Source organism: Daphnia carinata, chromosome 7, assembly GCF_022539665.2.
Source record: "Daphnia carinata strain CSIRO-1 chromosome 7, CSIRO_AGI_Dcar_HiC_V3, whole genome shotgun sequence".
Classification (NCBI taxonomy): Eukaryota; Metazoa; Arthropoda; class Branchiopoda; order Diplostraca; family Daphniidae; genus Daphnia; species Daphnia carinata.
This window is the reverse complement of record NC_081337.1, coordinates 6436837-6459680: the sequence shown is the minus strand read 5'-3', so window position 1 is coordinate 6459680 and position 22844 is coordinate 6436837. Positions and strand designations below refer to the sequence as shown.

Here is a 22844-nt window from a genome sequence, read left to right as displayed (position 1 = left end):
GGTGTTGTTTGCCAAATGTTTGACTGTTTCAGTGTCTCTGCAGATGTTCTAGATCCAAAAAGAAAAACCCATTCCAGTGTGTGCTTTGGCCTGAAATACACGCATTTGACGTAAAACACAGATATTTTCTTTCAAAATACTCGTACAGTTTTACACGGTGGAAGAAAACGAGCTTTTGTGGCATTTTCAACTAGCTACGGAACACCACATAGATATAGAATAAAAATTAAAAAAAAACGAAATGTCGCGACTGTAAGCCCGACTTTTTAAGCCCGACTTTTTCCACAAGAAGTTAGATTTAAAAATTGACTTGGAGTTCGATAAAACTTAACCTGCTTTACCCAAAATGAGATGCAAATCATGTATTTTGATAGTAATATATTGATTATTGAGAAGTTCGTGATTCCCTGATTTTCATCAGCGACGGCATTAGCATAGGACATCGTTCGGGACAGTCTCAAGTTCGATAGCAGAAGTTCGATTGATGACGTAAGTCCTCCATCACCATGTCTATAAACACAACGCAAATTGACGGCCGTTCTCAATGCAAATTATACTTGGAATGAAAAATGATAATACAGAGATAAAAAGCTTGGGGCTTTTGAATCCTGTGTAATGAACTAATAGCCCATCGCCAGGAGACGGCCATAGGATGCCAGAAAACTATTGCAACTTGAATGATTTTCGGGTTATTGGAAAATGACTCTGTTCCGACTCGCCTTCGCCAGCCGATGAATCGAATCAAATAGAAAGAAGATTTAGAAAAAAAAAAAGAACTTTACATACAAACGGCATAAGAGAGTTGGAAAAAGAGAAATGCGTTTAGAAAAAGAATAGAAAAAACTATTTTGTGCGCTATTTCTGCCCAGTCTTTTGACTCGTCACTCTTTAACAGTGGCCTGACAGCTCTTTTATATTGCAACTTGCAAGAGTCAAAGCGAGTAGTTGCAATATCAATAAGGTGTTTTTTTTTTTTAGACAAGGCGGTAGGAGAACAAGCCATGATGGATGTAGTCGAGACAACCGCCATCGTCTCTTTTTTTTCGCGTTCCATCAGCCAATTTCCAAGCCCCCTAAACTAAAGCGAAGTCTCCATCTATTATTCTTGATGTTTACGCCTGAATCTAATTTTCTGACGTCAATCCGATGGATTCATTACGTTCCGTGAGGCCCACAGTCGAGTTGACTTTGCCGTGACTGCCATGGGTTTCCTAGCCAAACTTACCTGTCGGGAAAAGAGAGCGGATCAATGAGTCACGTACTCGTTTATGTAGACCATGTCAACGATCTATTTTTCTATTTGATTATTTGCTCCAGTGATTTTATATCGTTTTTTTTTGTATCTCGCATACTTTTTTTTTTTATATTATGCATTACGTAGCAGCATGAGATACAAGAGGTAGGGCTCAGGTACACTACATACACGAGTAGCTTATATAAACACGTACAGAAATTTTGTATATGAAATAACAAAAAAGGGAGGAGCAAGTACGTAATTAAACAGCTGAGGCTATTCAATTCTAAGTGGTAAAGGAAATTGGAAGCATTTCCAAGAAAAAAACACAAACAAATGCTTTATCAAATGAAATTTGAAACAGACACAGACATCTAGCTGGCGATTGGCGAAAGATTCCGAACTAGGTTGTTTCGATATATACAAAGTCTCTGCAAAACTAAAACAAAAATGGCTCGTTTGAAGACTAAAGCAAAGCGGCTTTAGGTTGCCAAAGAAATCCATTTTCCATGTGTTGTTTTCCTACTGTAGGAGATCGTGTTCGCTGTCCTGGCTGCTGACCGACGGCGACGGCGTACCAGAACTGCAAGGCGATTTGATGGCCGGCGCGGGGGCCATTTCCAGGTAGGCAGACGGTGCCCATCCTTCTTGCGACGAAGTGTTACCCACTTTAGGTAGAAAATGCAATTGTGATTAAGATTCAAAAGGTTAAAACAAAAGATGCAATTCTTTTTTTCTTTTCTGCTAACCTGACGACGGCCGGACATACCACCAACCCGCGCAGCCAACACGAACAAGATCGACGATGTCTCCTTCACGAAGGCCAGCCTCAGTCGGTCCCAGAGGGGCGTAGTCGGCCAATACAACATAACGGCGACGTAACGAATGTGTAGCGTCCTGGCCGACATACAAAAATAATGTTTAAATTCGCCATATTATCTTTAATCCACAAGTCAGAAGGATCTCACCTCGACGTGATCGAGATAAGTTTCGCCCATGTCTTCGTCGCTGAGGGAAAAGTCGGTGCTCCATCCGTCATCCTCGTCGACGGTGGTGGAACGCAGCATCCGGCTTCCGGATGATGCCCTCGATATTGTACTCGATGCACTCGTATCCACAATTGAACTGCGATCACCAGTGCTGCTGACACCGCTGCTGCTGCTACTACTTCCGGCTGTGCTGTTGTTGTATTCCCACGATGAACAAGATGACGCCGGGCGTAGGGATCTTTTGATGAGATGGAGAGCAAAAATAAATCATCATTCCGACGGAAAATGAGAAGATAATCAATGCCAATCAAGTTGATTACATACTTTGGACCGTAGGGAGAAGACGGATGCGGTGCTCCGTTGGGGATGGACGACGAAATTTGGATCATTTTCTGAACGCCTCCAGCCGGTGCGACGACGCCACTGGCACCAATCGATGATAATGTCGGTCCCGTCCTTGACGATGATGTTTGCGCGATCGTCTGACCTTTCAGCTGATGAAACTGATTAAGTAGAACACGTTTGATCTCAGTAATCCAAGTTTCTTTGACATCACGGGCAGGAGCTTGCAACACCCAAACTTCGTGACGACCTGCGACCCAATTATGAGACAATCAAAGTCAGCGAATTATGGAAACGGGAAGAACTATTCCGAACGATTTTTATCACTCACCTTGCAACCAAAGTTCAAACTTGCGCGCGTCGCTGCCTTTTCCGCTGTGAACCGTTTCCGTCAGGCCAACTTCCGACATCTGTCAAATAGCGTCACGCATGTAATCACGCAAAAGAAATCAGCAAATTGAACTTGACCAATGCCAAATTGTCAAAAGTGGCGCTTGGGGGAACGTGAATCTACTAAAAACGGGCATACACAACTAATCGATCAGAACAATGTTTTGAACACGGTGCTCTTCGTGATTGTGTACCGAGAGCGCGATCGATTAGAGTGTATCAACTGAATAACGAAGCGAGCGAGTGAAAGCTTAGCAGGCGGCCAGGTTATTTTACCTTCAGGAGGTGTTTGAATTGGTAAGTAGCCTTGTCCATTTCTTTACCGACGCGTTTACACAGAACGACGCCCCGTTCGTACAAGAACACATGACGCTGCATCGGTTTTAGCCGCAGTTCCCGCAAACGGTCACGTTTCCCCTCAGCCCACATGCTAAATCCACCTTGAAGTAGCAATCGACCCAGCTCGGCAAGACTTCCCTATTGATTAAAAAAAAAAAAAAAAAAACAGAAGATGATGACACGCTTGTTCCATGATATGTAGGCATGATGAAAAGAATTTGTCTTTCAATCCAGTTTGAAAAAAAATAAAACGATTTTACTTGGTAACCAGTGATGGCCACTTGGTGCATGCTGTCATTGACGCAACGGACAACAGTCAACATGGCGCCTAGGGCCGATTGGAGGTCGTTATCGTCATGGTGGACATCTTCAGAGGAGTCAAGGGTAGACTGGCTGTACTTCATCAAATCTTTAAGCAAGAGCTGATATTTGGTAATTCTCTGGACAGGCTTGAGCAAGTAGGCACTGAGTGGAAGTTTGTGACCAAGGCTCGTTTGGCACTGACGAAGGAACGGATTGTTTTCTCCAACCTGACGACGCAGTTCTTCAGATTGCGGTATGTTCTGGCAGTAGAAGCTGTACAAGGAGTGCAAATCTTCCGTCTATCAAGATTTAACCAAAAATTGCAAAGAAGATTAACGACTACCATAAAAGACAACCTTGAAGGAAATGGGAATACTACCCACTGGAAAGGAAAAAAAAATGATCCCAGACGAAAGAAAAACTATAAAAAAAAAAAAAAAGACTCTTACATGTCTGAGAAAACAGGAAGCGACTAGCTGTGGGCTAGAGAGACTACTCTCCAAGTCTGGCAGAAGAATCTGACCGTGAAACGCGCAGATTTCGGGCAAGTTGCCAAAGAGGACGTCCGTCTTGTCTACCAACTGCACCGGGACTTGGTAAGGGCCGGATTGATAAGGATCTGGATCCATCAACTGATCCCTGTATCCCTGTTAACGTGGACAAGAAACAATTTCAGTTGAGAATGTGAGTTAGTAATAGATAAGTTAAAATCTATTCAAGTTTTTTTTTTTTTTTATACCTTCAAGACGATACTGATTTCGTTGACGTAAATCCTCTCCGTTTCCAGCAGTTCAGTTAAGACATGGCGTACTTTGATGTTGGCACTGACCGGTGGTGAACTATTGTCGACTTCTGAAGTTAAAGGCTCTTTGGGTCCCTGGACGCTGCTGTGAGAACCAGAACGTACCAAAGTGGACGGTTCTGGCGGAACCGTTTGAACTGGTCGGACGACTCGTGCGCGGGTCACAATTTGTCGAAGACCTACGGTTCGTCTATCACACATCACCTGCACGTCCTGAAGGCGTTGAATCACCTGCAACAATCAGAAAAAACATATAATTGAATTTAAAAAAAAAAAATGGAACTGTCATTAAAGCGAGTAGATCTTACCTGATTGATTAAAGACTTAGTTTCGGGTGTTATTATATCCTGGAACATATTACGAAATTGTGTTGGATCACGGAACTCGGAAGCCGACGTAAGAAACTGTTCGATATCGGCCAGCGCTTGTGCGGCAAACTCGGGCGAAGAGCATTTCTCCAGCTGTTGCGACGCCAAAAGATCGACGCCTTGCGAACACCAACGATTGGCCTGTGGCGATGAATCGAAACGTTCAGAACCAATCGGTGTAACGAACATCAAATAATAGCGAAGCAGATGGTGAATTATCGAAGCGTACCTTTTCAATACGATTATACAAATCGCGAGAACGTTCCAGAGATTCGAGACGTTGAATAAACAGATCTCGTAACGCTTGGCTCACTCGCTGTAATTCGATGCTCTTGGGCCGGACAGAGTCCAAGACGACAGGGCTGTCGGCGTAATCGGCCATAAGTTTGGCTGCGTGACTGTAGAGCGCGTCGGCTCGATCTAGATCCAGCTGAAAAATGAGCGAAAGTAAAACGGCGATGGTCAAGGTGATTTTCTCTATCAGAAAACAAACGTTTCTGGAATGCCAAATATCAACATTCACCTGGCAACGGGTTCGGCAATCATGAGTCTGTTGGAGCAATGCGTCGATTGCACTGACTGAATCACCATCGCTTTCAAAGTCCGACACGGCCTGGATATCTTCGTTTAGAACAACCTATAGCAACAGCCATATCGAGATAAATAGAATGTGAATAGAATTCTTTCTAAAAAATAAACGTCAACTCTCTCTCTTTCAGCCAGCTCTTACATCTGTAATCAGCCAGAAAGAAATTGGGAGGGGAAAAAAAAATGGTGGCCTTGCGTCTATTTACCTGCAACTCTCTGAAATCGAGTTCAAACTGACGAAGTTGAAGGCAAAGTCTGAGATGGAAGGCGTGCTTGTTCCAGAACTCGTCCAATGTCCTTTGCGTTTCATCCATTTGAATTAATAGCCTGCGATGGAAACAAGAATTATTACGGTACATCATCCAGTTAATAAAGTAAGGAGGTCATATTCACTGGGATGGAAACAAAAAAAAAAAAAAGTACATTCTACTACCTCTCTACAGTGGTGATGTTGACTAGTTGACCCAGCCAGGGTTCGCTTCGGCGTCCGGGTGTAGAAAGCGGAGCTGGTTTTTTGATCAAGTTTAATAATGTTTCGCCTTGTGCGTTGGCGTTATTCAGCTCCATTTTGAGACTGGCATATTCTTGGCCTTGGTGTTGCAAAACGGCCTGAGTACTCTGCACGTCATTGGGTAACTCAGTGTCCTGAAGACGGCGCGAGAACTTGCGCAAGGCGGCACTGATGTCTGCCGTGTTTGCTGAAAAGCTTTCGACCGACTGTGTCGGAACACACGCCAAAAATTAGCCTTACAATCATATTAAAGTTGAATGGAGCAAAAAAATAACTTACGACACGGGTATCTATCCATTCTTGGTGATCGTAGAACAAACAGGCAACCGCCCAGCTCGGTCGTCAACTGACTAGCATCGATCCGCTGGTGCAACTCGTCCAGGCAGCTGCAAACGACCACCTAGAACGCAAAATAAAGGAGGAAGACAAAAAAAGAAAAAAAAAAACATGATGACATCATAGCCGATTAGAACGAGTTATATAATAGTAGTGGTTCCGACGTAAGTACCATCTGCCAAGACAAAACGCAACAACAGATGTATATAATCTACAGTTATGATAAGGTGGAGCGCGTACTTTGAATTTGAAATCTTCACGGAAAAATTTATTGCTGACTTCGGAAATGGCCTTTTGGAGGAGGCCAGACGGCCGGAGGACGTAAACGACGGCAATCAACCCGGGAAAGAAATTCTGCAAAGAACGACAACATATCATCAAACCCCAAATAGGAAAAAAAAAAAAATATGACAAAGAAAACAAATTCAAATCTCTCAAATTGAAGTTCATGAAGCGAAGCATTTAAAAAAAGGGCGTCATTGAATTGTCACGTAAGAGACGACGCAATGTTTTGATAATCTCCACACACAGGAAGAATGGACCAAACGTCAATGAGACATGCACGAAAGAGTGTAGCGTACTTGTACAATGTAAAAGAATGCGACAAAAGGAGATGGGTATAGGTTTGACAATGGCACAATAACATACCGAAAGCCGCAACAGAGTGGCTTTGACAGCGTTCCAGCGATCCGAACGACGGTCGACGATGAGAACGTAACCCAAATCCGCATCGTGTAACCTGGATACGGGTAAATAGCATCGGACAAGAGCAACAAATAAAAAACCGCCAACGACGTCGAATGAAGAAGGCGACGTATTATGGGAGCCGAAGTCGATTTGAACCGGCACGAGTTTCAAATAAACAAAAATTAAAGAGAAAAGAAAAAAAAGAAATTAAAGATAACGATTGAAATAAATCTAGTAAGTCTGTAAAAAGGGAACAACGGTTGTTCTGCAGATTGGTTCAGGGTTGAACTTACGCTGGCACCGAGGTCAGGTAAACAATCAACTTCCTGTAATTATCTTCGGTGAGGGTGGCAAAGTTGCACCTGTCCGGGAATGTGATGATTGGCCGGCCCTCTCTGGAGCGTCCACCTGTTTTTTTTTTTTTTTTTTTTTTTTTTAGATGCACAAAAGAAAAAAAATACACGTGCACAATGTCAAGGTAATAACGTGAACTGAACACGAACTGGGTCGGAACGAGTCAACAACATTTCAGTATCTACTCGTTTTTCCACCCACTTTTTTTTTGTGTGTGTGTTCGTTTTCAAACTCCCTCGTGTTTAACTGTATAGTTAATGAATGAAGCGTCCAAATAAACTATTCATTACAACCGCGGGAAAAAAAGAAGGGCGTTGGTTGGTAGACTGGTCGTTTCATGACTAAATATGGTAGCGATAATCACGAAACAATAGAAGGACAAGCACCAGAGAATGGATGAAGTATGGCAGGTATCAAGACAAAATTCAGGTAGACACGCGAGAAGTTGTACAGGTCTCACCGGTCACGATGCCGTATTCGGCCCGAAGAAGTTCGGTGATCTCGCTGACTTTGACGGCGCCGTCGATGTGCTCCATAACATCATCTAAAAAAAAAGAACGAAAATGGCCCAACACAGTGAGCATCACAATCGATCCATAACTGCCCACACACACACACACACACAAAATAAAACAAGAGGCCTCAAAATATCATGAGCTGAATCGCACTTCAATAAAGCAGCAGCACTCCTCTGAAAAAAAAAAATAAAATGCGGCCGTCAACCGCGAACGATCACGCTCGACTAGTCCAGCACGTTCTACCGACCAGCATTTGGAGAATAATAATGGAAAACCTACGGACCCCCCCCCCCCCCCCCCTCTCGCTCGGTTTTTACCTTTAGTATCTCTCCTCTTTCTTTAGCTCCTCACTAGGGCCCGATATGAAGTCGGCTAAGAATAACTAAAAAGCTAAAATGCCAGTGCCGAGAGCTAGAAGAGACATGCTTAGCATCCCCTCTTCGTAAAAACGAAGAATACGTATACGCCGTGCGGCGCTCCCTTCACGTACACACCGAAAAACAGAGAATAAAAGGAGAAAACCTGTTCCAAAAAAAATAAAAAATAAATGTTTAAAGCCCTAAAGGGGGGAGGGAATGTGTGTTTCGCGTCAGACACGACGACGGCTGCTGTTCCCCGCTACACACGTTGGACTGTATACATGCATATAAAATGGGTGAAGATACACTGTACGGAATACTTTGAGTTGTTGTTTTCGTCGTAAAAAAGAAAGAGATCGATCACTGAATTAAAATACCATCAAAAATTCGGATGAAAAAAAAAAGGTGGTAAGTAGATGAAGATAAAGGTGGAGACGCCTTCTGGGATTCACTTTATAAAGTATTTTTCCTACTTCGTTTTTTTTTTCTTTTAAAATTAAAAAGACGCAAAGTAATATCATTCACCGTTAGGTCGACGCCCGTCAGCGATCAATACCACTAACATCAGAGCCGCGAGTCAAGTGACTGATACAAAAAAAAAAAAAAAAAGAAGAACGGCGAGGTTACAACGGTGGCTGTCGAGGAAATGGATAAAACCCTAACGAATGGAAAGATGTGGTGGTAATTACGGTCACAAGAAATCAAACAAAATGGAAAAACTTCGCCAAAAAAATTGAATGAATAAAAAACAAGAAAAGAGGTCAATGGCTGTTGTGTCCGTGATCTTTGGCATCACGACAATGTACGGACAAATGGGAGTAACCCAATGACGTCGGAAATGATAAAGAGAAAGGGCCCCTTTCTTCGGGAGTGGTGCCTAAGTACCATCTCTTTCCAATTTCCATTCTGAGCTTTCCATGATCATTTTTTTTTTCACTTCTTCCGTCTCGTTACCGCTACCCGGCGCGTGATTCTGCAGAGCTTGAAGATCTCTCTCGCTTTCCTCGTCGTAGGCTGACACATCTGCGGTTGCCTGCATCTCACTTTTTTTTTTTTTTTTAGGACTGGCCTTACTACAAGGAAATTCTCGTGTTAGTACCACTCGGATGAAAGCTCAGCGTCTAACAAACTTGCCAAGTATTTCGACTCAACTACCGTTCAGATTCCCAAGTGGCAAACGGTCCACTCACTCACGCAAATGAAAATAAATCGCCGCAAAATGTACGCCATAAACTTCCGCTCGCGCTACAAACTATCAAGAGAAAAAAAAAAAAAAAAAAAAAAACAAACATCCCGCGATTGTAACAAATAAACGGGGGAAATGCGGTCTTAGTTTACTTAGTATATCCTGTCTGACGACATTTGATTTCAATCATTAAAGTGTGCTTATCAAATTAAAACAGAAATTGACACATTCGAGGCGAATGATTTGCCACAAACCGAATCGATACGAAGAGATTTGGGACACCGCCACGAAGTCGACCGCTCGACATGAATGTTTGTATCGTATCTGACAACAGAAATTATTGCGCTTCCGTTAAAAGAACGAGAGATCCCATAGATCAATAATGCCTACCAGCATGTTCCGGTCCGTCGGATAAGATAACAGTAGTGTACAACTAGGAATCAAATAAAAGAAAAGGTTTCCCGCTCAAGGAAGTTGAGTACACATCACAAGAGACGATCTCACCTCAACCAGCTATGCAAACAGAAAAACGTTCCCCCCAAAAAAAACAAAAAACAGAATCAAACTAAATCAAACAATAAAAAGAATAACCAAATAAAGGAGTTGTGCAAGGAATTACCCATGTCCTCGAGTTCATGGCAGAAAATCTGGTACATCGGCACACACACTTACTTAGGGACTTACAAAGATCGGACACAAGAAAAGCGATGAAAAATTCCAGGACGTGATCAAAATCAAAAAGAAACTGCGCGTTTGTAAATTTTCTGAAAACCAATCGATGAGAGTTGTAGCGATGGTGGTAACGACAGATGTGGAGTTCCGAGCCGGAGGAAGATGGTAAACAGAATGCAGTGGGCAAGTAGGCAGGGGCAAGATTCGGAACGCGGGCAAATAAGCACGCCAGTGTTGGTAGTCGAATAAGAAGAGGAGGGATATAAACACAAAATCTACAGCAACGCCATCTCGGAAGCTTCATCGATCCGAAAGAAGTCGACCGAGTTTGCAGCGCAAACCAGAGAACCCAACTGGACTAGGTGGAGTTTCTTAGCGCAGGCGCTGACGCTGGTGAAACCTTCTGGCAACCGACAGAGGCTTCCTCAACAACAACAACACGGTCAGTGCTGACGACTGGCGGTGGTTGTTGCAGGTTTTTCGAAACAGAAGAACTGGAAGGCCCACCATGGAGGAGTTCAGAACCCGAAGGAATGGCCACTGGACTGCTGAATTTCACCAGCGGGAATTGGCGTTTCATAAAGTGACGAAAGGTGGAATAGCCCAGCCATTTGGTACCGGGCTCGAAATGTTCCATGTACTCTTTGTAAGAGGAATGGACCGTCTTGCAAGTGATGTCGGGAGGGAGTACGATAGCAGCGCTTGAACGCTCTTTGCCTTTCGCTTTAGATAAGGAAGAGGACGGCCATCCAGCTGTGGTGGACGATTGTTGCTGATTTCGGGTTAACTGGTTGTTGTGGGCACGTTGGACGTAGCTCTGTAAGAAGGCGGTCGCCTGCTGGTAAATGTCCAGCGAAAATCGGTTATGCGGCCTCTTGCCGTGATTGCCGTGCACGCGAGGTGTCACTCCGTGAGTCATAATGTGCTTGCGTATCCGCTTCAGTTGGTATTGCGTGCAGTTCTCCAAGTACAAGAACGCCTCCAGACAGATCTTTTTACCCTATCGTTATCGACAATCAAGAAAATAACCAGGAAAGAAGGAAAACAAAAAAAAAAAAAAGACGCCGTTACAAACTCAATCAACATGAACAACAACCTGATGGTCAGCCTAAACTCGAAGCGACCTTGGTTGAGTTTTTAGCTAGAGGGCCATTTTTTTTTTTTTTTTTTTTTTGTTTTGGTTGTGTTCTGTGGTTTTTGATGTAGTGCGGAATGGATGTATAGTTGTGTCCAACTATTTCCGATTACATACCTGGAAGACATATTGGGTGTGTAATCGCTTCCGCTCGGTTCTGCGAGCCGTTTCTTCCGGATTGGAGAGGGAAGCCATGGTGACGCCCATGAGGTACATGTCGTGCTCGCTACGTGTCAGTTCGGCTATGTTGAGCCGGTGCCGGTAGGCTGACTCTGGGTTGATGTTGGTGAAACAAGATTCACCGTCGCGACATTCGCAGCCCTGGGCGAATCGCTCCGCCACCTGTTCCACGCTCGCCTCCAATCCGCAGCTGCTTGAGCCGCTATCGCCGGCTGTTTCGGCCTCGGCGTGACTTGTCGCCATTTCGCCAGCAGTTGTCAACTTTTTTTTCTTGGCAGTCCGTTTCACTGTCTTCCTCGTCGGCGTCTTCTTTTTGTTCGTGGTTTCCGTTGTGTTTGACCGTTTCGTATCGATCGCCTCTGTCGTTTTTGGTTGGGTAACCGCAATCGGATGGCGATGACTCGACGAAGCTACAGAAAGCTCCGAGTCGCTTGCCGAAGCGACGTCGTCATCGACATCAACGACGTCTTGACCCTCGACGTCTGAACTCGAATGCCCGCCATCGTTTTCCATTTTTATTTTTTTTTTTGCTGCTTCCGCAATGTTGATTCGCATCCAGTAACCTCCCGGCAATGATTTTTATCGATAAAGGAAATAGTTGGTGGGAGGAATGAGAGACACAGGGTAGAGACTGGCGAAGACAAAAGAAAAATTTTAAGGATTGGCCGGAAGGGAAAGATATGAAAGAAAGATTTGGCAACAGTAAATCTTTTTTTTTTTTTTTTTCGAAAGGCAAAGCTTTAAAAAAGAGAATACAAAATAAAAGAATAGCAGGTTGAATTGAGAAAATGCTGGCGTCGGGAGTTCAAGAGGTTACGACGAAGAGGTGGTAACAACAAAACGGTGATTCAGCAACTTCCATAACTAATGACACGTAAGGATAAAAGAGCTTTGGCTGGGAGGATTAAGATTTGAGATGCAATGGTTCTTTATAAGTTGTTTCTTTTCCACTTCGGGAGTAGGCGCTTTTCGACAATAGATGGGAGGAGGACGGGGGGAACGAGACACTATTATTGGTCTGTCAAGAAAAGAAAAATGAAATTGCACTGTTGTTGGCCAACACAAAACGAGAATAACGAATTCTAAAATAGCACAGGACCCACTCAAACAAAGCGCTGGTTAACGAAAAATGAACGAAAAATGAAACATTTTTTAAACAAAAGCCAAAAGAAAAAAAAAAATTCTGCCAAAAAACAAAAGAACTACGAAAAAAACAAAACAAAAGCAACTGCACAAAAGAATTTTAATTCAACCAAAAAGAATTACGAGCGAAAAAAAAAAGAAAGAAAACAAAAATGAAAAAGCTTGCGGCTACGATAGGAAATCAAACGAACGGGCAATTGGGTGTGGAGTTATTCGGCTTGGCCAACAGTTTCCATCGTTCAGTTGGTAAAGGCGAATTTCGTTCGGTACGCAACGCACAAAAACAGACCTTACGAAGTCAAACGAACCACTCGGCAGGTCGCAGAAAAAACGCAATTTACCTGGCCGTCGGATAACGTTACGATCGTTTCAATGGCACAGTCACGTCCGGCACAACGTCACGGTTCTTGTCAACCTGGATTCCGCGACGTAAAACGTAATTGGAACCAGTTAGTGGCTAAAAATACGACGCTGGTGAAGGACGCTAACGCAGGACGTGAAGGGTGTGGAGGCAGCCATGACAGTCGACTCTACCGACAAAATCCCACAACCGAAATTTCCGTCTTTGTGTCTGTTTTGCTTATCCAGATGGGGAGGAGCCCAAGCAGGGCCACACCCATTTTGGCGCTCATTTCAAAACAGGATGGCACTAGTATGTACATAAATACAATGTTTGACGCTAGACAGGAACTTTTGTTAATTAGGGGGGATTCGCGTCCTCAACAAGAGTTGGATGGCCGAAGCTCAAGGCGAATTTCTCAGTCGACTATTAAAATGTAATAAAAACAACAAGTATAATTGAATGAATCAAAGGAAAATTGCGAGAAAAAGAGTAAACAACGTTTCCCCCAGTCTAGTTTCTAATATCTATATACTTGCGGTTTTAATCGAAATTCATCACGCGATATAAGCTGCTTTAAGAACTCATTTTTCGACTCCTGCTTTATCGTGTAAAAGATACGATCTTTTTTCCTTGATGAATTTTCGTTTCTGATTTTTCTTTTTTTTTTTTTTTTCGCCGATCACGGCCCACGAAAGCGGTAATAAGAAAAAGGAAATTTTTGCCGGTCATTGCGAAGCTTTCCGTTTAGCGTGTACGTGCCGATAAGAAAGGCGATATCTTTTGAGGTTAACGATGGAATCGAGAGAATGTTGCCTATTTACAATTATTTGTTACAACTTCTGGTTCTCAACGGAGCTGATTGGCTTCAGTGGCGCATGGCGGCCATAACGTTGTAAATAGAATGTGGGCCGGTGACCATTTTCCTACCGATTCAAACAAAGAAGGTGAAATCCAGTTCGACGACGATTTATATTGGATACTTCTCTCAGTCTGATTCGTCCGCTCTCCATCGACATCAAAAACCGCAGTACAAGACAAACCGATTTGCCATCGGCACGTGACAAAAAGCAAAACAAGCCTCGTTAGCGATCGTTTTCTTTCACGTTTATGTCGTGAGCTATGATAGCATCCGTTATACAATTAGTTGGAATCCATCAAATTGACGTATAGATGGTGAAACACTTATTGCTGGGTTATGACATACACAGTCGCAAAACGTGATGTATTGGACTGGCAAAGAAGCGCACAACAACGATGGATGGGCAAAGCCAACCAGGAAGAGAAAGGGGAGAGAGATGTCTGGAATTATGGCTGTTGTGCCATCACTAAAAATGTTGACTCAAGAGTTAACTATATAAGTAATACTGTTTGTCTTTAATGGATGTGTTAGTGTTGTTTCTGCTTACGAGGGAAACGAGCAAAAATCGATTCAGCACACGTAAGTGTGTTTCACGCAGTCGATTGTTCATCGGAATTACAAATGAAACTGTACGGGCATCGGTGGGAAACCAAGAGAAAATCTCCGTTCACGTTCTCAGCCAGTACGCTGTTTTTTTAATTGAGTTGTCAACATTTGAAAAAAAAAATGTAATAATAATAAAAATTGTGAAACCAAATGCATGGAGGAATTTTTTTTTTCATTTTTCTTTTTCACATCAACGTTTCTTATTTGACACCATTTAATCGACATGTTTCGGGTTTTGCGTCTTTCCCTCAAGTCAGCCAAGGACGACGGGCGAAAGGTATGCAAAATCTGCCCCGATGTCCAAATGATAACTAAAGGCTGGGTCGCAAACAATGCACCCACAGAATTGTTTCGATTTGCCACATTTCAAAACTCGAAACCAAACGGGCAGTCCTGATAAATTCAAATGTTTTTCTTACTGTAAAAAAAAACACGTATAAAGATACTCATCAGCTGTTTAGTATCATGTTAGCATTTTAATTATGGAACCGTACGCCCATTAGGATTTCCTGGGAAGTATTCATTTTGAAGAATAATGAAGAGGACATCTAAAGGTCCTATTTGCATGTCTGAATAGATCGACAATAAGGATAACTTTTGACAAAGACTTTCCTGCTTGCGTAATTATCACGAAGGCTAGCGGATGAAGCCAAATCAGTGACAGACAACAGAATAAGCAACGCACTCCGGTTAAGTCTGATTAGCCCAAGCGAATGCAAGTTCAATTGACCGTAAAACCGAACTCGTTTTTATCAGATAATGCAAAAAGAAAAGACGTTTCTCTGCTAACCTTTAGTGACGAATGAGTAAAAACAAAGTCTAATCTTCTGGAATTCCAAAAGCTCTTGCAAAATAACTGCCGAAAACTCAGAACCTGAAGCCAAATGTGAACGCTTGTCGCACGGTCGCTAAACAAAAGGACAAGCAAGAAAGGGTGTCTAATTTGAATTGATACCAGCATTATCGTCGTACTATTCGACACTCACGCGCTTGCCTCTCCTTGCACTTGAGTCATTCTATTTTCCTTTGTCCACTCGAAAGCAAACCAGTTAATCGTATAATTTCTAAAAGAAATAAAGGAAACGAATGTATTTCGACGAGTCGCCGGACGAACCCGTTCGTTTTCCATCATCGTCGCTTGTGCGTTTCGTTTTCCTACATCCTGACATTGTGATGAATGACAAGGGTCACGGTTAAAGAAAGACCGCTTTGATTGAATGCTGACCTCTTCACTAAAGAACAGAGTGCCTGTCTGTCTGCTGTGTATGTACGCATGTGCTTTTTTTTTTTTTTTTCAGACGATCATGCCGGAATTGTACAACACAACCTTTAGCCTCCCCACTGTTTAACAAAAAAGACATAACGAAACAAAACAAAAAATTGAGACGAAGCGCAATCCATTGTAGTAAAAGTCAGTTTAAAAAGGTTACCGCCGTTTTTCGTGCTGTGGTGTACACGTTACCATTAATGGAAGTCGATGCGGGTAACGACAACAACTCTCTCTGTATATGGTGGGGCTCACCTCGTTATACTTTTGTCGGCTCCGTGTTTTTCAGTGAAACGGACACAGTTAAAAGCGGGCGCACTATAAGAGAGAGTGTGTACACTTGTGCTGGCGTCAGAGTTTTTTTTTTCTTTTTTTTTTTTCCACGGGAGGAAAAGAAAAAGAAAATGCAACAAAAAAATTGAAACGATGAGATCAGATAAGACTTTCGTTCCGATGATGTTCTTTTCTCCTTTTGCCTCGTTTCCCACCAGCATCAAAAACTACGCAAAGCCGCTAGCAATGTGTCTACCTATAATTCTTGGTTGCGGAAAGAAACATGAGAGAGAAATAACGCGGAGAGAAAAGAAGCGGTGACGGCGGTTGTTTGTCCCCTTATTCTTCCTCCGGTTGTCGCCTTCCTTTTTCCCAGCCGCATGCAGAGTGAGAAAGGGGCGTATCTATGCATATCAACAACGTAAAAAAAATAAAAAATATATAGATATACAGTATGTATTCACGCACTTGAAGCGTATCGTCATCTTTTGTGGCTGACGGAATTTTTCCTTTCCTTTCCTATGCGAGATTCTTCGGTGGGATACGAATCCATCACAAACATAAGACTGTTGACCAACCAACCAACAACAAGTAAAAAAAAAAAAAACTGTACGGAACGGCGAAGCTCATCGTTGATTCTGCTATTGTTATATGCAGAGAGTTCCTTTCTCCGGCTACCGTTGGTCATCCAACGGGAAATGTAGAAGAAGGGTAGAATCAGCCAACCGTTAAGCAATCGAAAACTTTATGTTTATCGGTCATTCGTCGTTTGGAAATGCGTGGGACGTTTTGAACGCAAGCTGTTACGGCGACGTTATCTAATAAACTATAGATAAGGTGATTCTTATTGCAGCTTTTGGCGTTTACTGTTGTGCTATTTTTTGTTTTTCTAGCTCAAAAATTGTTCGCTGCCTTTCAACACCTGGTGCAGGTCTCAAACGAGACGAGGTAAAAGGTACGAAACACTTGCCGAAAGATAAAAAACGAAATAATAAGATGTAGCAACAACCTACTTACGTCCTTCACGGGGGGTTCCTAACATTTCACTCAACACCAATCAACACTAGATGACATGAGTTTGAAAAGAAAAGAAAAAAAAAAAAAAAAAAGAATACGAGCCGTTAACAAAAAAGATAATCCATGCCCAAACGGGAAGTATCAAGTTCAAGGTACCTATAAAAATTCTTCTTCTTTTCTTGGTTTCCCCATCGTAAAGAAGCGAGAGCCCCCCCAAAAAAGAGCTCAGGGAACAACGACCGGAATTTTGGAACGTTTTCTCAAAACCTTTTCAAGCTTGGCTCGAAAAATAAAAAAAAAAATGCTCGTCTTCTCGCTAAAAACAGCCTCTGCGTATAGCCACACGTAGTACCATCAATAAATGTTGTGTAGTTAAATGATTTTCTTTCTTAATTTCCGACCGCAGATAGCCTTGAGTACGGGGAAACAATACAAAGCCGCAAAACAACATTTTTCTTTTTCTTTCGGATAAAAAAAAGAAAAGAAAAAGAAACAAACGACCAAGAAATAGCATCAAAAATAATTTACGGGTGCAATGGAATACCCTAGACCTAGCAGCAGTACATAGTACGATGTAAGCTCAGCGGTTTTTTGAAGCTGATTGAGTGCGCGAGCGCGCAAAGCGGACACAGATGGCCGGAACGTCTCAACTCTTTGTGTGTTTGTTTTTTTTTCCACGGAAGTTCATTTTGCGGGAGTTAGAGGCGACGTTAAAACACGTACGTATATACGCACCATAGCCTAATGATGCGGAGGGAACGGACACATGTTGAGACCATTGCGCAAAGTTTGCGTCTTTTTCCCTTTTTACGTTATATTTCATTTTCGCTCCACCCGCGGCATTTTCTCTACATCTTTATTTCCTTTCGGCTTTTCCTTCTTTCCATATTTTATAAGCCTCACAGAACTTCTTATCCGTCTTATTTTACTGCAACTTGGGTTTCACCTCCTTTTTTGCAATCACTAATCCCGATGCACCATCCGTTCGCTCTGCAGCCTCGATGGGTATTCAAGAGATTTTCCTTCTGAAAGACGCAACAGCAGCGTACTTCTTATTATCTTCAATACGAAAACGGAAAGCCATACGAGGCAATAAAGGAAAAACAAGAATACGAATTAGAAGAATGTGACTTTTGGCTACGACACAGCGCGTTATGCGCTTCCGTGAGGTACGGCAGCCTGCGCAATTTGAAATATACAACATATCGATGCATGCGGAAGTCGTTCGTGTGGAAAGAGTCGGTCCGCCGCGGTTGTAAAAAAAAAAAAAAAAAATTAGATGACCAAAAAAAGAAAAAGAACAGGAAGCGAGAAACACGAAACGACAAAATAGGAACGGCGAGAGGACAGCACGTGCGTGTGCTCCCTGCGTGCATGTCAAATGCCGCAACTACTCTCTATCCCCCTTTCTTTTTCTTTGAGTCATTAAATACAAGGGGCCCGTGCAATAAGCCGGAGCGGGCCATCGTTAATGTGCGAATAAAAAGAAATTAGATACGGACGCAACTATAGGAATTCGCTTGTCTTTTAAGTATAGAGCGTACGCCAATTTGTGGCTCGACTGACCTTGTATCAATTTCAAGTGCAAACGGCCCTGCCTTAGCTCCACGTAGGCGGGAACGCTTCCCGTCACTTGCCGCAGCCATTCTAGGTAGAACATGCCGGATGTCGTTCCATCACAATTCGACATCATCATTTGATGACGTTGTTGGTGTTGATAAAACTCGTCGTTGTCATCCTCCTCATCGGAACACGAAGAAGACGCTGGATGGCCATCGCCCGTCAGCGAAGCTGGGCCGTGATAGCCGCTGGATAGGGACGTATTGGCCGTCAACATGGTCAGGTAAGAGGAATCTGAGAAACGACTGTGCAAACTGCCATTGTCGCCAACAGTCAACGTCGTCGTGTAACCACCGTCTTCGTCTTCCGCATCGCCTAAGCTTTCTTGGCTTATGGATGTCCAACTTTTGTGCAAACCGGACCTTGCCGCCGACTGTTGCTGTTCGAACTGTTGGCCGATATTCGTGGTATGATGAACCGAATCTTCGGTCATTATCGGAGTCACTGGCGGTGCAATTAACGGCTGGTGCAATAAATTGGCCACGTTGTAGGCGGTCGACAGACTCTGCTCAACGCTCTGCTTCTTTATACGGGCCATTTCCAAATAGTGTTTGGCTTTGCATGTGTTCTCAGAAAACTGGCCTTCCAATTCCGTCAAAATGGGCACTGAATAAGACGACCTTGTCCGGACGGAACTGGATCGAGCCAGCACAAGCGGTCGCTTCTGGCTTTGGTACGATCTCATGCTGAGGAATTGGCGACGAAACGGAATGTTGCCAACAGTTGAATCTTGGCCGACTTTCCAGCCGTCGGGCGCCTGAAGTTTGTTATTGTTGACACACAGCTGCGTGTCACGCGAATCGCTCGATTCACGACGGCGTGCACTCATCGTCGATCGATCGATTCTCGCCTCTGTTGGCTCGCATTGAAGGAGCAGAGCGGCGCAGCTAACGGCGCCTCGTAAACGGCCCTCTTGATCGCCTGAGGCGTGATCGTCTTTCTTCCCGTCACGAAGGGAAAGGGCCGACGCCTGGGCTGGGGGCGTTGGCAAGGGTGTAGGCGTTTTCGATCTCATCGCCTCGCCATTTAGCAGAGTGGAGCAGCCATTAACGTGGAGGCGGGCAGCGTTGGCGAACACAGGAGACGGACAGCTGTCCTTAGTCGGCAACGTCCGCCCGTGCATCATGGAGCAAGAAAGGCTTTTATGCCGTCCGCACTTGTTCAATGTGTTATGAAACGACTGATGCGACCACGATTCTTTGTTGACGTTGATACGAGGCAACCGGATCGGTAGGTTCCGATGCCGCACGAACGGCAGAGGCGTCGGTTCCGAATTCTCAGCTGAACATCCACCGAAGACGCTCATCGTGTCATCACTGGTCATGGCTTCACCGGATCTTCTTTGCGATCCAATATCATCACATCCGATAGCCGCTGACGGCGCATTCCGGTTCGCCCTGTCCGTAATGGTTCCACTACTATCCAGTCCGGCGGAAGCGACATTGCTCCAGTAACAGGACTGATGGCGTCGGCGGGAGGAGACCGCCCGACGGGGCTGACCGTACTGTTGATACTGATACTGAGATTGATGTTGAAGAGGAGAAGGCAACGAGCGATGTCTGTCTTCTTCTTGCTGCTCCAGTGGCTGGTGGTAAGAATACGAAGCCGATCTCGCGTTTCCCATTATGACGATTGTCGCATTCTCTTGGCCGCCTTCACAATGTTGAATTCAAAAATTTCCAAGTCTTTTCGCTCGTATTGTGTGCAGTCTTCCAGGGGATTTCGCAATGTGACGCAGTGGCACAAAAGACTGCTGATGAGCAAGTGTTTCAGTTGGAAATATGGCAATAACACAAGTGCGGATGATGGAAGGAACACAACAGAAAAAAAAAAAAAAACACAGAACAAAGCCTCGCATGCAAAAATGCAACTCCTCCTTCCGCGTTGTTCGTTTTGCTTTAAAATTCACAAAACAACTGGAAGCTATGAGAAATGAGAAGACGCAGGATGAGACAGGAGAAGAAAAAAAAAAAGGGAGCGAGCAAAAAGATGAGCAGCTAGACGGAGCTAAAGGGGCCAGCGGAGAAGGATCGATTCCACGAGACGAAAAAATCGGGATGGCAGAATTCAGTCACGTCGCTTTTTATATCCGCACGCACAGTCGGGTAACAACCAGACCATCAAGCAAGCCGTTCACGGGCCCGAGAGTCTATACGTTGGTTATTTTTGTTGTTGTTATGGAAGACGGAATCGATGCGGAAGGCGACGATAGTGTTGCCGCATTGAAGCACCAAACGCCCTGTGTCGTTTTGTTTTTGTTTTTCTTCTTACTCTTTTTTTTTTTTTTTGGCTTTGTTTTTTTTTTGTTTTGTTTTTTATTTATCACTTCGATTCACATCAGTGCCGACCAGCAGACTAAGGTTTTTTTTGCGGATGGTTCAGGCTTCGCCCAGTTGGCTTTTCTTAAAATTATTTTTTAAGGAGAAAAAAGAGAAAGAGAAGGAGAAAAAGTAACACGTTCTACAAGGACGAGTGAAAAAGAGACACAGTTAAGAAACTATTTCTCTTGTTGATTCCCTTCTATTCACTTTGGTGTTGAAAAAAAAAAAAGGCGGCGTCAAAACTGGTTTAAAAATACGCGACACAGTTGCCAACCCGCAACGGGGTGTGTCTCAATGGCAGCGAGGAACGAACTGACCACTTGATGGCGGAGGTCATCAGCCCACTGTCTTCAGATGAAACTGGACAACGAAATGGCTACTTCGTATCCAACGTCAAGCATGTCCTCCTATTAACTCAGAGGAGAGACATGGTTCTTCTCGAAAATATAATGTGGGCTCTATTGGTTGATGTGGGATTCTTTGGGTCCGAGAGAGCTTGCCAATACGGGCAATGATCTTCTCTACCGAGAACTAGTTTATGTTGTTGACATAAAAGGACATGAGGGTAGTATGAGAATAGCAGGAGAGAGCTCTTTTATCAACGATCGCTTTGCGATGTTGACCGAGCTGGTCTTTTTCTTTTGCCAACGAGTTTTTGCTGAGACCGTTGCTGGTCAAAGCAAGTAGATAACAAAACGAGGCGATGCCATTCATTCGTGCCCGTAAACGGAGCGAAATACTTCTCTGCTGGCTGTCAATACGCGTTCGTGTATCTTTTGACTCGTTTTGGCCAACAAGGAAACGAGTTTTGGGTTGATCCGTTCACTTTTTACACTAGCCCAGTTGTTGAGTGTCTAAGGCGTTTCAATTGTGGGGACGCTCATTCATTGACACACGCACGATAACACACACGCTTAATCATAAACAATCGGATGGAGATAAACCCCAAAACGGAATTATGTGTAATTTATGGTTTATAGCACTCGTGTCATCCACAATCAGCGAATCTCGTAACGTTCTGATGAGTGAACGCGTAACGACGTCATTGAAAATCGATTCGGCCATCCATCTTCATCACGAATGGCCAAGTTTCTTTTTTTTTTCACGCTAAAATCCGTGAGCGAAGAGCCGATAAGAGGGTTCAAACTCGATAAACAATGACGTAACGAAGCTCTTTAGAAAACCGATTCATGGAGTGTGCAAAACTCGATTGAGAAATTGCCATCCATTCACACGCAACAACAAAAAAAACTTGCTTTAAAAATAGAACTCGCGTAATCACAACGAAAGAAAGAACGAACCGTCTTTCGAGACGTCGCAAACAGAACTGAAGAAAAAAATTCTTAAGGACCGAGTCTCACGGTGCATAACACAATAGCCCGGTTCAAAGCCCGTCGTGCGCGAGAGAGGCCCTGCCACGCGTCAAGCAAGCGTCCGTGCGCGACGGCAATACTAGAAGAAAACAAATGAAAAAATGCCATCGTCTCGAAGAATAACGTGTCGGTTTGGCGGTTACGGGCTTAGTGCATGTGTGGGCTTTTTTTAACCCTTTTTTTTTTTTTTGTTTTAATTTTTTCTATTATTTTTACGTTCGCGCTAAACAGCAAAATGGCGGTGCCTATGTACATGTAGCATTGCACGGTGGCTGAACACCAACAGGGCTCACACTCGATGGAGAAAGCCTTAGTATTAAGGAATGAAAACAAGAGGATGCTCGGCGTCGAAGCAAAAATTGAATGGCGGCTCGAAAATTGTATGTATTAACCGCGATTTTTTTAAAGTTCGGCAAACTGTGCCAAGCAGGCGTTATTAGAGGACGTCGTTTCACTATAAATCATTGTGACGGGTTGCGAAAAAAAAAAAGAGATGATGACCAAATATCTTACTCTTAAAAGCTTGGCTGCGTTGGCGTTCATTCGGCTTCGCTTCGGTTTGACGTAGTTTCAGGAACGATCCCATGACGACCGATGAGAGGCTGAATGGTTTCATTCTCAGCACCGCCAGCAGCAGTCACGGAGCACAGCAAAGATTTTTAAATTAATTTCCTTTTGGTAAGACACGGCTGTCGGTTTACGCTCGACATGCTTTGAAGTTCACAAAAA

The 22844-nt window shown here is 43.6% G+C and overlaps 1 protein-coding gene across 1 annotated transcript; it reads right to left on the bottom strand.

Annotated features, from left to right (window-relative positions):
- Nucleotides 1-1366: 1366 nt before the first annotated feature.
- LOC130699260 (guanine nucleotide exchange factor DBS-like) lies at nucleotides 1367-20284 on the bottom strand. The gene is given in 21 exon segments (XM_057521588.2): nucleotides 1367-1902; nucleotides 1984-2131; nucleotides 2203-2461; nucleotides 2548-2815; nucleotides 2897-2975; nucleotides 3232-3432; nucleotides 3555-3896; nucleotides 4047-4244; nucleotides 4337-4630; nucleotides 4708-4908; nucleotides 4997-5197; nucleotides 5291-5404; nucleotides 5562-5682; nucleotides 5789-6072; nucleotides 6146-6190; nucleotides 6192-6266; nucleotides 6443-6556; nucleotides 6851-6941; nucleotides 7183-7297; nucleotides 7704-7787; nucleotides 18368-20284. Coding segments are annotated over 21 exon segments (5058 nt in total). The 5' UTR covers nucleotides 20046-20284; the 3' UTR covers nucleotides 1367-1756.
- Between the last annotated feature and the right edge of the window lie 2560 nt (nucleotides 20285-22844).